Here is a 14,627-nt window from a genome sequence, read left to right as displayed (position 1 = left end):
TTTAACAACATGCACTGAATCAGAAGCTCCCTCGGTGTGTTTTCATATTAAAGACCCATTTTGTTCAGAGTGAAACCATGACATTCAATGGAGTTTGTGGCTGCACTCTCCAGAAGAGTTGCTTTAAGGTAACGTCACTGTGTTGATCACTGTGTGGCCAAAGTTTAACTATAGTCAACTTTGACCCCAATATATGCATAAGGTGTGTGGCAAGTGTAGCTATAATAAGTGGATTTACAAATTAAATTCCAAGTTGTGAAATTTGTGTTGAATTATTTGGATTTATCTTAGCAGCTTGTAATTGTATGAATGACTGCATTTTTGAATGACTTGTAAATGTACTACACTTAAAAGTAAATTTAGTAAATTTATTTTCAGTATTTACAAACAGATTATACAAGTTAATGTGTATTGGCATGGAATCTACCTTGTACAAGCTATTAGTTGTTAAGGGAAAACTATACACTTTGTCTCTTTTACCCCATCCCGTCCATTTCTCTGCCAGTCTTAGGTGCCAAGCTGTACTGTTACAAAACACAGACACGCAGCGGGAAGTGGTCTCCGGCCTTGGGCTGGATGTGGTTTCAAGCAAATCCAAGATGTAATCAAAGATGCCAGGCATTGATTCCCATCTCTAATTTGTTACTTCCTATAATTCTTTTGTAGCATGATTGGAATTTACATGGTAAAGCCTCTCTACCAATGTTTTGGCATCATATTGGGGCTTGATGTCTGCAGCCTTCGTTTTTGATCCCGATGTCCCTTAGTGACAATATCATAATTCAGAAGATACACACTCGCACAAAGTGGCAATGTACCTTCTTTGGCATCTGTTTACTCCTCTGGAACAACTCAGGGGAGGAAGGGGGGAAAAGCTTGTTATTCGGTAACACGCACATCTGCTGACTCAAGTGTGTGGGTGTGTTTACAGTCAGACTCCAAGAGATAGTCTCAGGTGTTATGAGGTCGAGCAGCTGTCTAAGAAGTGCATTGCATTTTTATAGTTGGAGTGTATTCATGTGCACCAATAAATTACTGACCTCTGTTAACTTTAGTTTACTTTGTAACCACAGACAGTTATATTTGCCTTTGTTAATGCTCTTTCCCTATAAACACTGGAAGAGTTCACTCTGGGTTAAGATTTCACCAGAGTTAAGAAACCTATATAACACCCCCCTCAGAATGTTCTTCATTGAAGTCCATGCACTTTAGAACATTTACTTTTCCGCGCATGTGCAATATTTGTGTATGGTACTAGAAATTGTCAGCTTGTTGTTGTCATAGTGATAATCTTATATCTGGCATTTTACCAATGCCTTCGTTCACAAGGCTGTTGGGCAAAAAAAAAAATGGTTGCAGCTGATGAGCCCATCATGTTTTGCATTTTCAAATAATCTACTGATCTTTTATTTTTTAGTTTCCCTTACCTAACCTTTATGAAGACACACTGTAGTAATTATGAGTATGAATGAACCTGAGGTAAAAAAAACAACAGAACAAAACAAAAACTCCCTGCAATATGCTCCAAAAAGTACTTTGTTTGTTTTTGATTTCAGTGTTGTTTTCTGGCAATTCATGTGTTAAACAGTGAATCATGTGTTGGAGTGGGACCAAGGCTGGTTAATCAGATTTAAAGGGTTACCAGTGCCTCCCAAGTTGTCTCTTTCATTCTGCACGGCAACCATACCACTAGATTTTGATACCAGATAAAATGGTAACTGACTGCACAGTAATGGTTCCAAATCCTTTTCAGTTTATAAACCCCAACAGTCAACTGATGTGGAGTGATGTGGAGTAAATGCATGATTTAGCAACCACAGAAATAACAGGAAATAAAAAAAGTCAATGATCTGGGTTTTTCCCTTTTTCAGGCTTTTTTACATTATTATATAATGGAAGAAGTTTACAAAAATGTGATTAATGTGTTGATGACAAATAGACACCACTTTCCACACGCTACAGTTTTGCATAATATCCCTAGAAAACATCTTGTGACCCTGCCCGATGTGTATGACCCTCTGATGTGGAGCCACTGTTTCGATAAGCTGTGGTGGAGCTAAAATGATTTTCCACACTGTTCATTCTGATTTTTTGTCCGTTGGGTTTCCAGTGACTAAGGAAGGGGCTAGGCAAACTGTTCAGCATGGAGAAGGAAGACCTGAAGGTCCTCAACCCGGGGGAAGAGGAGGAGATGGTACTGTTCATTGTCATTTTACATCAGTGCCAATGTACAAGTTCTTGCTTTCTGACTTATCAGAGTGAACCATGTTTTCTCTCACACATTTTAGGAGCTGCAGGGCTACCGTCTATGTCGTTGGCGGCTGGTCATGGTGGGCCTCGGGGTGTTGTGTACAGGAGGCTTCCTACTCCTGCTGCTCTACTGGATGCCAGAGTGGTGTGTAAAATTGACCTGCACCCGTACCACAGTCCGTGATGCTGAAGTGGTGTTGCTGCGCTCCATGGTAGGTAGCATGTAGTTTTTTTTTTTAATAAAAGTATATGTCGCAACGTCTTCTGTTAATCTGCTGTAAACCGTGTGTGCGTGTGTGCGTGTGTGCGTGTGTGCGTGTGTGCGTGTGTGCGTGCGTGTGTGCGTGTGTGCGTGTGTGCGTGCGTGCGTGCGTGCGTGTGTGTGATGAATGAAGGACCTCAAAAGATTGGTAGTTCAACTTCATTCATTATTTTGTTTGACTAGGATGAGTTCCGGCGCTGGTTCCTGGCCCGGGTGCGAGTGATGCTGGCCCCGGGGAGCAACCCCTTCCACAGCCTGGAGACCCAGACCACCTCCACCTGCTCCCCTTCCTCTCCTTCCTGTCCCTTCTCCTCCTCTGCCTCCCCTCCTCTAGCCAACGGACACACCACTCACCCCTCCGATGGCAGCCCTGCTCAGGAGCTCATCAGAAGATATGCCGACTACCAGCCCACACAAGTAGGAACCCATCTCCGCAATGCACTGTATTTACACACAGAAACACATGCACATGGAACGTGGTTTCAGAGTCTTGGGCCCTAGGCTATTATATAGAATAATATAATAGGGATATTGCCTCTTTCTGTCATAAGCTGTTTTCAGACATGAACTTGCTGTTCACATCGCAAACGCAGCAGGAGATAGTCCGAGTCAGATGCGTTCACATTTCACAACAGCAGGAACATTTCCAGAACATTTTGTGGCGTCTGGGTAGAGCATGCAGGAGTGATGATAACTCCACTGCGAAAAGCTGTGTTTTTGTTTACAGTCATCAGCGCGCCCACTCGCTCACTGTGAATTTTCCTGAGATTTTTCTGCTGTTATCTCACATGGGCTCTCTTCGACATTTTCTGGAAATTTGGTACTCTTCATTGACCTCATACAAGTACCATGTAATTTCTCCACTGTAATATATTATGTAGTCATTATATTCTATTGATTTTATTGAATGGGGGATCTGTATATTACACTTTGTTAAATTGCTTATCAGTTTCCCTTTTAAAATTTTAATTTGACTTGTGCAGACAACATTTCTGAAATACTGACATAAAATTATAATTAAAGTCTTGCTTCTTCCTCCTGTCCTTCCCTCCTCTGTTTTTCCTCAGATTCGTTATTTTACCCTCCATAGCACAAAGTATTATTGGAAAGACGAGGTACAGAACTTTGAAGTTTTAAGGTGAGGCTTCTTTGACCATTAAGGTACATTTTATTGACTTTGTTTATACCAGTTTCGGTAACCTTTGCTGTATAAATCTCTCCTCTTACAGTAATCTAGATTGGTTTTATCAGGAAGTAGGTATACTACTGTGTGCTGTAATGATGACATAAGATAAAATTATATTAGAAAACTTTGCATCAACTGCTTTATTCACAGTTTGACTTGCATTAATGGCACAATTGAAAATATTAGCTTTGTCTTTTACATTGACCAACAGCGGCCTGGATGATCTGCAGATCAGCTGCTCAACCCTTCACTTGGAGCACAGCGCAGGCCTGACCAAGAACCAGCAGGAGTACAGGTAACTGTCTGCAGGATTGGTCACACAACCGTAGGCAGCCAGACAGAAGGAGGGTACTTGGGCCTGCTGGTCAGATTATTCCGTTGTGTGAGTTGTAGTAGCTGCAGATAATCAGTTCTTTGCCCTGACGAGATTTATTTTTTGCATTGTCAGTGGCAGATGTTAATGCAGTGATTCCTCAAAAATGACAAATTAAACTGTACAGAGCCCAGAGTATTTCGCTGATTTAGGGCTGATATATGTCTGGCAAAAAAAGGAACTCAAAGCAATTGTTTCATTTACATGTAAAAGAAAAAATACCACAAAATATCGTCCCTTTCAGCTTTGTACCGGTCGGGTCACGGTCAGGATGAATGCCGCACACACATAGCGGTTATTTGCCATTGCTGTCATACATCTTATCAACTGTCAAGAAAAGAAAAGTACATATAGAACTGAAAAGGGGTAATTCTGCATTTTCCTTTGTGGGGGAGTTTCCAGAATGTTTCAGGACATGTAAACCAAAGGAACTGAACATATTTGTTATGCCATATAATGTAAAACCAGCAGATCTGGTTTGAGACAACCTACTGCTGAGAGTAGTTATTTTCAAGAATGAGTCCGTTCCCCTCAAGACTGGCCGATTCAAACATGGAAAAGCAGCTGTGCATAGCATCATCATCACCACGACCATCTCACATCAGCCCTCTCAACAAAGAGAAGCAGTTCCAGCCATGGGCCCTCTAAACATTTAAACAGCCCATCACAGGAAAAAGGTTCGCTTCAGCAGAAGTGGAGAATCTAATCAGTGAAATCTTGTATTTAAAAGGACAACGTCCATATTCAAATGATATATTGTTGTGTTTCTCTGCTAAATACTGAGCATGTGTGTGTTTAGATATGTCTAATTCAGACACTTGACTCATTGATCTCTCTTTCACCACTTGTCAGGAGACTGTTCTTCGGAGTGAATGAAATTGCAGTGAAAGTGCCTTCTGTTTTCAAGCTGCTTATCAAAGAGGTAAGACTCAGTCTGCATTAACATCGGAAGTATTTTAACCCAGAGGTTGATCTTGGTTATGTCCTCAAGTGGACATATCTATTTGTAACTGCAATTGTAATCGTCATACTCACCACTGCACTTGACTCACTAATCTTTCCCTTCGTCTCCTCCTGCAGGTCCTCAACCCTTTCTACATCTTCCAGCTCTTCAGTGTGATTCTGTGGAGTGCCGATGAGTATTACTACTACGCTGTGGCCATTGTTTTCATGTCGGTCATATCCACCGCTACCTCTGTGTACACCATCAAAAAGGTGAGACTCTATTATACCAGACCCATTTATCATACTGTGAATTTTAGTTCCAATTGGATAAAATATCAACTTCATACACAAGAGGTTTCGTAAAAAAAGTCTATAAAATTGTGAATAATACAGCAAGTGGGATTATTTTACAGATGTTGATACCACCAAGATTACTCTTCTGTGTCATGTGTCCCATAAACATGACAACAATATTGCTCAGTACATTGTTTTGCCTTAGATTGGCTTACGAAAAAATTGACTTTGCCATAAGAAACAGTCCATCCAATACCTAACAGACTCACAGGATGCACAATACATTACATATTGCAAGCATATTACACTGCTGTAACCTCAAACTAACTTCCCTGCTTTGGTGCAATAAAGTTTGTTATGCGATGGCACCAGGCTAAGCCATGTCAGACTCACTTGCCGTCCTTGGGTTTGATCCAGGGTTTTGAAGGTAGCAAAAAGGCTCATCACGGTCTGCTGCCCTTGGCTTCATAGCTCACACACTCAGATTAAACAACCTTGTAGTAACAGAGTTGGTCATCATCGTCAGAAAGTTTTTCATCTGTTGTCTTCCTTTGTCCTTCCCTTTTTTTTCTCCAGCAATACGTCATGCTTCATGATATGGTGGCAGCTCACAGTGTTGTCCGTGTATCTGTATGCCGAGCCAACAATGGTTTGTCAATATTTTCTCTTTTTGTGTCTTTTTTTTGCCACTGTAGATTCATTTAAATATTGTAGTATGTGTTTAATGCTTCTGCAGAAGTCTTTATATGGCCACATGACTTATAAAACAGGTGATGGTGTCTGCAGAGGTAATGCATACGCATTCACAGTCTCATCTGGTAGCTTATGAGATGTAGCCAATTAAAGTAAGTTCCATGAGTTGGAGGAAATTTTTTTTATGCATCAATTTACTGCCCTGGTTCCTGTTGTGATGCATCTGAGACTCTGATGTAAAATATCCTTTCTCACCCCCGTCTGTCCAAATCCACAATCTGCTACATAATTGCATTTTAACACTTTTCACCTTAATCTACACTCAACAAACTTCTTATACTTATTGACTGAGTTTTCTCTCCATCTTTGTATTTAATGCTCACATTTGCCATCTCTACTCCTCCACTGTGCCCACCTTCCTTGCAGATATCGAAGAGATTTATTCCACTGATCTGGTGCCTGGTGATGTAATGGTCATCCCCAGCAATGGGACCATCATGCCATGTGATGCTGTGTTGGTCAGTGGCACCTGCATCGTCAATGAAAGCATGCTCACAGGTTAGAGGACAAATCTGAAAACTTTGAAGAGAGCCTGTTGGAACATTCGGTGTAATTAACGATAAACATAACACTAAACCACAGGAGACTCCAAATAGCAAAGTGCTTTTCACGTACCCCTGCCAGAATCCACTCTTAATATTGGTCTACTCTCCATCAGGTGAGAGCGTTCCCGTGACAAAGACCAACCTCCCAAATCCGGTGCCAGAAGAGGTGAGGGATGAGGCTGACGGTGCCTACAACACAGAGGATTATAAGAGACATACACTCTTCTGTGGCACCCATGTCATCCAGACCCGCTTCTATACAGGTGAACTGGTCAAGGCTGTGGTGGTCCGCACAGGTAGGTGTGTGTGTCTGGGAACCTTTAATGTAAGAGTGTGATGTTGTGTTAATTTGTTATAAATTTCCTTGATGCTTTGTATAAGAACTGTGACACTATATAGTGATATATTCAAATTAGATTTTAATTTTTATTGAAAAACACCAACCCACTTCATGGGAAGAGCACCTCCTAAGTAATCTTATATATGTGCATACATTATGTACATATAAGTGTCAGACTTCAGTCTCAGATACTTTATTCAATGATGAAGTTACCTTTGCTACAAAAGTAGTCTGAAGACATACTCTCCCTCAAGCACGGTATGATAATATCCCTCATTCACTGGGTCAGTACAATATGTGCTACACGTTTTGTTTTGTTTTTTGAATCATCTTTCTATCAATTCCTTGCTCAGAGTTTCTCTGAGACTTTTTCCTTAATCACTTTTTTTAGGCTTAGTTAGGAGCTTTCAGAGGGCACTCTCAAAATGTTTGATTCAGCTTCCCATACTAAAAGCAGGATCAACTTTTGAAAGCCTTGTCCATTTTCTTTGCACAGGTTTCAGCACAGCCAAAGGCCAGCTGGTGCGCTCCATCCTGTATCCCAAACCCACTGACTTCAAGCTGTACCGTGATGCCTACCTCTTCCTGTTGTGTCTGGTGGCTGTGGCTGGAATTGGGTTTATCTATTCCATTGTCCTCAGCATCATGAACAAGGTAATGTAAGTGGTGACAAGTGGATTAAAAAAATGCAATGTTCTGATTTTGAATTACATGAGCTTGTAGTTTTGGCAGTAAAAGGGGTTAAATGAAAAAAAATCGTATGTTGATTGATATGCAGTTATAAAAATACATACTGTGGTAATGCAGGAATTATAAATTTTATCAGCAACAGCTTCCCACTCACATTAGTCAGACCTGGAAGCTTCTCAATACAAGAGTTTAATCTTCTTTCCAATGACCAGCTCATTGTGTCTGTAACTTAAACTGATTTGGGAGATTTTTGCTTGCAAGGGGGCCGAATCCCTCCAAAACAAAATCGCATTAACAGACCCTCTAATATCTTATAATGCTCTTTTCACTAGAATGTTAGCAAAGAATGGCACAAAGAATGGCACAACAGAGTACACAACGGAGTCCTCATTCTTGAGTTATGATAACTCTAAGTTTTATTCATACATGTCTTAGACTTGTGTGAGTTTGTATGCTGAATACATGCATACATGTTGAAGATGCAAAGACAATTTAAAAAAAAAAATGCAAAAGACAAATATTATGACAAATAATATGATAAATATTCAGTGAGACAGATTTCTTTTATATGTTTAATAGGGAGTCTGGTGAAATGTTGAACACAGCTGTTCTTTTTGAGAGTCTGTCACCCACTGAGGCTTGTGGACAAGATATTCTCCTACCTTGGTGGAACATTGCGCAAGACTTTTCCCAGTTATTCTTTCCTGGATCTCTTTGTGCAGAACATTACCTATTTGACACTTAAGATTTCCTTCTAGGCTATTGGTTGGATTAGCACCATACTTACAGTATCAGCCACTTTGGGTACATTCTTTGGATTTGTTGTTAACAACAGTAACAGGAGAAACATACCCCGGAGAAACTCCATCAAATGTGTGACTGAACTGTAAATCCCTGCCTGATGGTGGTTATCACAGTCGGGTGATCATCTGACATGCAGAAACCTATAGACATTCTCCTCTTTTCCAACCCTAGGTGCCAGCTAAGACCATCATCATCGAGTCCCTAGATATCATTACTATCACTGTGCCACCGGCGCTGCCAGCTGCCATGACAGCCGGCATTGTGTACGCCCAGCGACGCCTCAAACACATTGGCATTTTCTGCATCAGCCCACAGAGGATCAATATCTGTGGGCAAATCAACCTGGTCTGCTTTGACAAGGTGAGTGTGAGAAGTTGTATTATTGCTTTTCATTATGCCAACAAGAAATTACACACCTGTTAGTTTGGTAGATTACATGTTTCATATGAACTATATGAAACAAAATTGTTGATGTTACCCAGATAAAGTCCACATGCCTCTGTTTTTGTGGCAATGCAGAACTCATCAGTGCAAATAATAAGATTTTACTTTATTTCTACCTTTAGACTGGAACTCTGACAGAGGATGGATTAGACCTGTGGGGTGTCCAGAGAGTTGAGAATGGCAGGTAAAAATGGCCTGTGATGCCTCTAATTTAGCAAACATAAAAGTACCACTGTTTCAATACAATTCAGGCAACAGTGCAGACAACCCGGTTACTAACATTTGAAATATGTACAAATCATCTTGCTGATGGTTTCCTTTGCTTATGTTTATAATGTGAACTGAACTTTGAAATTGCTGGAATTTCTCTTGATGGTTTTAAAAAGCCAAACTAAATTATTACCAGTCATAATACCAGAAAATATTATCAAAATCCATAACCAGACTGTTTAATACCAAATTACATTTTGTTACTTAAGTTGCCAAATTCATGTTTCTGTTAGCTCGCATAGAAATCTTACAATTGCTCTTCGTTGAATAATTTAATTATTTTTCTTCCAAAATTGGAAGTTCTTTGGGCTGTTTTTTTTGTGTAGTGTTGATCGGTGATAGCCTCAATCACACACTTCCACCATACCAGTTGTTTTATGTCATTAAAATCCATTGGTTGGAAACAGTCTCATTATCATAATGAGATATTCTTCACATCATAGAAATATATTTTGTCTGAGTAAAACCTCCTCTTTCCACCTACCTCTCCTGACCGTACAGTTTCCACCTGTCGGAGGAAAATGCCTACAAGGAGAATCTTGTCAAGTCCCAGTTTGTGGCTTGCATGGCCACCTGCCACTCTCTTACTAAAATAGAGGGCCAGCTGTCTGGAGACCCACTGGACCTCAAAATGTTTGAGGCTACAGGCTGGGTGAGTTGTTCTGAGTTGGAGATGGCATGACAGTGGACATGTGATAAATCAGACGACCCTGAATAAGAAAGATGGGCATCAACAGTCACATGGAATCTGTGTGTTATGTTTAGGCTAACTGTGTTTGTGGTAGAAGGAGAAAGAGGGAATCTTTCCACAAATATGTTTACCCATTCTTCATTTTTCTTATATCTGTTTTCTCTGAACCTTTGCCTGCCCAGATCCTGGAAGAGGCCACTGAGGAGGAAACATCTCTCCACAACCGTATCATGCCCACTGTGGTTCGACCCCCAAAGCAGCTGTTGCCCCCAGAGCCTGCTGTATCACAAGAACAGGACATGGTACGTACAGTAACCCATCTGTTCATTGGGATAAAGGTCTAGGAATCATACAAATATTTTATTTTATCAATGTTATGAAAGTGAAATCTCATTATGTAATTATATAATAACGTTTTAGAGGAGTGAGGTCTAAGAGACTTATTTTTAAGTTTTCTGACTTGTTTTATTTTCTAGTCGGCAGATTTCCAGTTAAATTCCAATATATTGGCTACAGTGAAAACATTGTATTACTCTGAATGATTGGCTTATATGTTTTAGAATTTCTTAACAACATATCGCTATCTCTTTTTTCCCCCTCATTCTAGGAACTCTATGAGCTCTCGGTAAGAAGTCTGCTTCCTTTTTTGAAAATGTAGTTTTTAAATTCCTCTTTCTAAACACAGATATCTCTGAAATAACTGTAAAACTAAGCAGTCAGTTTGTCTTGTTGGGTAAATAAAAATGTCTAAAATTCATGTAAGTTTGTAAAATACACTATTCTCTGAACTGACATTGAAGATGTAATCTGTTTAGGACTCATGATTTTGTGACCTTATAGTCTTCTGATAGTAATCTTGCTATTAGGCTGTGAATTTTGCAGTGTACATTGAATGCATAATACAAAATAATAAAAAAAAATATATTTTTAGTACCTATATCCTCCAACAAACAGACACATACTGTACCCCCTGCTTTGCTCAATTTGCACTTTTAGCCTGATACAGCGCTGAATCCCCAATTACCCGTGTGTGTGTGTGTGTGTGTGTGTGTGTGTGTGTGTGTGTGTGTGTGTGTGTGTGTGTGTGTGTGTGTGTGTGTGTGTGTGTGTGTGTGTGTGTGTGTGTGTGTGTGTGTGTGTGTGTGTGTGTGTGTGTGTGTGTGTGTGTGTGTGTGTGTGTGTGTGTGTGTGTGTGTGTGTGTGCGTGCGCGCGTGCGCGTGTGTGCGTGTGTGTGTCTGTACGTGTGCAGTCGGTGTATGAGATAGGTATCGTGCGGCAGTTTCCTTTTTCCTCAGCTCTCCAGAGAATGACTGTAGTGGCTCGTCTGCTGGGGGAGAAACGTATGGATGCTTACACAAAGGGGGCCCCAGAGGTGGTGGCTGGTCTCTGCAAGAAAGACACAGGTGTGGTGTCCACTAACTGGAAAATGCTTTTTTTTATTTTTAACCCACTTCCCTGCTTGATCTGTAAGGGTTTGAGCACATACAGTACCTGTACATTTTGCAAAGAAAGTGATGGAAAATCCGCTACATATATTTTTGGTCTCTGTCCTTTCTGACCAGAGTATAAAAGTGACAGAAGTTTGATGCGTCTTCTTTTCCTGCAGTTCTTACCACTCTGGCTTTATTTTTTCTCTCTGCTGTCCTCTTCTCTCTTTGCAGTGCCAGAAAAATTTGCAGAGGTTCTGGAAGGCTACACCAAGCAGGGTTTCAGGGTCATTGCTCTGGCTCACCGTCGACTTGAATCCAAACTTACCTGGCACAAAGTCCAGAACATTAACAGGTAGCATTTACTGTGTTTGTTGCTGTTTTTGCCCTTGATTTAACCCTTGCAGAGAACTTTGTCTTTGGATTGCTGCTCTATGTTACTTCCCTCAATACAGGTCAGGAGCCTCAGTTAATGTTCACATCAAACATCAGAATGGGGAAAAATTAGATATCATGATTGTTGCTACATGGCCTGGTTTGAGTATATCTGTAAATACACAGTCTTATGTATTTTTAGACTGTAGCCTGTTTGTCTGGATCTGACAGAAAGGCTACAGTAACTTGGCTATAACCACTCTGTGGTGAGCAGAAAACCATCTCAGAATGCACAACATGTCGAACCTTGAGGCGGATGGACTACAACAGCAGAAAACCACCTCAGGGCCCGCTTCTGTCAACCAAGAACAAAAATATGAGGCTGCAGTGGTCACAGGCTCAACAAAATTAGACAGTTGCAAAGTGGAAAAACACATCCTGTCTAATTAATCTTGATTTGTTTTTACTTAGTGTAGATCAGTAGTTTACGAGCATCCAATACAATATGATATTTAAAGTTTTTTGGCCTGGACATCCACGTACTAATGTGCACATACTGTATATTCCTTTGAACTAGGGATCATATAGAGACAAACATGGAGTTCCTTGGTATGATCATCATGCAGAACAAGCTCAAGACAGAAACTCCAGGCGTGCTGCAGGACCTCCGACAAGCCAACATCCGCACTGTCATGGTTACTGGTGAGAGGATGCACACATGTATGCACAAACACACCTTCACACCCACACAACCTCAAGTAAAAACTCACTCAATGCCATCAGTACTTGAATGTGAATGAGTGGTGGTAAGGTTTTCCAGGACGATCGGCCTTAATTGTGGGAAAGGCAGAAAAAAAGCGACAGGAGCATTTAGGGATAAAGAACAGAAACTAAACGGTTTATCCATAACTCAATAGATCCTTGTGGGAACTCTTGAAGTTTCAGATTTGAGCTGTTTACTGGATCTTAATGGTGTTGACCATTAAAATATAATTAAATAATCTGGTTTAGGAAAACAAAAAAAAGAAAAATTGGAAATTTGTGGAATAATGCCAATTCCATCCACATTCCAGGTGACAATATGCTGACAGCGATTTCAGTGGCTCGAGACTGTGGAATGATCCCTCCCCAGGACACAGTCATTATTGCTGATGCCCACACTCCCCATGATGGACACGCCGCCAAGATCACCTGGAGATACGCTGACAAGCCTAGCAAGACAAGTCGCCTGGAGGTACAGTGATGGGGCTCACACAAACATGAATACTTTCACAAACGCATACAGAGAGAAGGAGAATCTGATCTTAAGGATTGCACCACCAGACACAATCTAACTCGACTTTCATTGTAGGAAGTGAACATCAGCCTGGAGGATGTGTGCCATGTAGACAAGCCCAAAGCCCAAGAGCTGTACCACTTTGCTATGAATGGAAAATCGTTTGCTGTAATCGCGGAGCATTTCCCTGACATGCTTCAAAAGGTATGAGGTCTTAAATGAGGATAGACATAACTTTGACCAGTTCTGTTACTGGCTGCTCCCACTGTTCTTTGAGGACAATTGTCCCCACAACACCTGCTGTTTCTGCTGTTGTGACCCTTTCTACTGTCTTGTAGCTGGTGCTGCATGGGACGGTGTTTGCCAGAATGGCCCCAGACCAGAAAACCCAGCTCATTGAGGCGTTGCAGGGCGTGGAGTGAGTATTTAAGTCAAAGACATGATGTAGCTATGAAGTCCTAAGGATTATAGGAATATGTTTTCTATAAAAGAGGAAACATTGAGCTTAGAGCCACTGTTCTTTATCATTTGCTTACAGCTACTTTGTGGGGATGTGTGGAGATGGAGCTAATGATTGTGGGGTATGTACAGCCACTTTAGAAATAAATGTTGGTCTGACAATAACCGGTTTATGGACATAAACTACTTTGTCTTTCCCTACCCAGGCTCTGAAGAGGGCTCATGGTGGCATCTCTCTCTCAGAGCTCGAGGCCTCTGTAGCTTCTCCCTTCACCTCCAGGACCCCCAACATCTCCTGTGTCCCCAGCCTCATCAGGTTTTTCTTTCTTTCTTTTAATTTGCATGCTGCACGTTAAATAATTAAATAAAAGAAAGAAAAGAAACTCAAAGAGAAGATCTCCTCACGATGCACAAAGACAGACAATGTTGGCATTAGTTTTGATTTTGTGGGTTTGGTGTTTTTTTTCCTTATTTTGATTTGAAATTGATTTAAATCACTTGTTGACTTGTGGGGTTATTTGTTGGATGGAGACATAGATGACACAGTGGTTAATCTCTTTTACAGGGAGGGCCGAGCAGCTCTCATTACCTCCTTCTGCGTGTTCAAGTTCATGGCCCTCTATAGCATCATCCAGTATATCAGTGTCACCCTCCTCTATTCTGTACGTACTGCTGCCTCCACTATCAATAGTAGCTTTGGAAATACTGAGAAGTCAAGTGAATTCACGGTAGCCTCTGATCTGTGCTGTCTGTTGTCTTGTTGTCTGTTATTGTTTTTTAGATCCTCAGTAACCTTGGAGACTTCCAGTTCCTCTTCATCGATATTGCCATCATCCTCCTTATCGTCTTTACCAGTGAGTACAATGAGGAGTAACAATATTGTTGGGAAAATATGTATCATACCTTTGTTATATTCTTAAACTGAACCTTTACGTCCTGTGCTTTGTCCTTTTCAGTGAGTCTGAACCCAGCGTGGAAAGAGCTTGTGTCTCGTCGGCCACCGTCAGGTCTGATCTCAGGGCCTCTGTTGTTTTCTGTGCTGACCCAGATCCTCATCTGCTTGGCCTTCCAGACCGTTACATTCCTTTGGGTCCAGCAGCAGCCCTGGTACACAACCTGGTCTCCACTTACAGAGTGAGTACCTGCTGTCATTACTAATGTACAGCTGCCCAACAAAAGAATTTAACCTTGCTTGTTAATGTATGTTCTATACCTGATAATTTTTTTTTTGCTCCTGTTTTT

The 14,627-nt window shown here is 41.0% G+C and overlaps 1 protein-coding gene across 2 annotated transcripts in view; it reads left to right on the top strand.

Annotated features, from left to right (window-relative positions):
• The window catches only part of atp13a3 (ATPase 13A3), a 31,907-nt gene that overhangs the window by 8,688 nt on the left and 8,592 nt on the right, over nt 1-14,627 (top strand). For both annotated transcript variants that reach the window (XM_035646841.2, XM_035646840.2), the window contains exons 3-29: nt 2,111-2,194; nt 2,289-2,462; nt 2,696-2,929; nt 3,580-3,650; nt 3,910-3,993; nt 4,924-4,993; nt 5,152-5,286; nt 5,887-5,959; nt 6,430-6,561; nt 6,722-6,904; nt 7,445-7,602; nt 8,614-8,802; nt 9,009-9,070; nt 9,658-9,808; nt 10,030-10,149; nt 10,455-10,472; nt 11,098-11,251; nt 11,510-11,630; nt 12,228-12,352; nt 12,724-12,884; nt 13,002-13,130; nt 13,265-13,344; nt 13,465-13,507; nt 13,592-13,701; nt 13,951-14,047; nt 14,167-14,239; nt 14,342-14,519. In XM_035646841.2, coding sequence (XP_035502734.1) covers nt 2,144-2,194; nt 2,289-2,462; nt 2,696-2,929; nt 3,580-3,650; nt 3,910-3,993; nt 4,924-4,993; nt 5,152-5,286; nt 5,887-5,959; nt 6,430-6,561; nt 6,722-6,904; nt 7,445-7,602; nt 8,614-8,802; nt 9,009-9,070; nt 9,658-9,808; nt 10,030-10,149; nt 10,455-10,472; nt 11,098-11,251; nt 11,510-11,630; nt 12,228-12,352; nt 12,724-12,884; nt 13,002-13,130; nt 13,265-13,344; nt 13,465-13,507; nt 13,592-13,701; nt 13,951-14,047; nt 14,167-14,239; nt 14,342-14,519 — 3,176 coding nt within the window. In that variant the 5' untranslated portion in view covers nt 2,111-2,143. The remainder of the gene's footprint in view (nt 1-2,110; nt 2,195-2,288; nt 2,463-2,695; nt 2,930-3,579; nt 3,651-3,909; nt 3,994-4,923; nt 4,994-5,151; nt 5,287-5,886; nt 5,960-6,429; nt 6,562-6,721; nt 6,905-7,444; nt 7,603-8,613; nt 8,803-9,008; nt 9,071-9,657; nt 9,809-10,029; nt 10,150-10,454; nt 10,473-11,097; nt 11,252-11,509; nt 11,631-12,227; nt 12,353-12,723; nt 12,885-13,001; nt 13,131-13,264; nt 13,345-13,464; nt 13,508-13,591; nt 13,702-13,950; nt 14,048-14,166; nt 14,240-14,341; nt 14,520-14,627) is intronic.

The sequence above is a fragment of the Scophthalmus maximus genome, chromosome 13, assembly GCF_022379125.1.
Source record: "Scophthalmus maximus strain ysfricsl-2021 chromosome 13, ASM2237912v1, whole genome shotgun sequence".
NCBI lineage: Eukaryota > Metazoa > Chordata > Actinopteri > Pleuronectiformes > Scophthalmidae > Scophthalmus > Scophthalmus maximus.
Note: the sequence above shows the minus strand (reverse complement) of the source record. Positions and strands in the feature narration are given on the sequence as shown.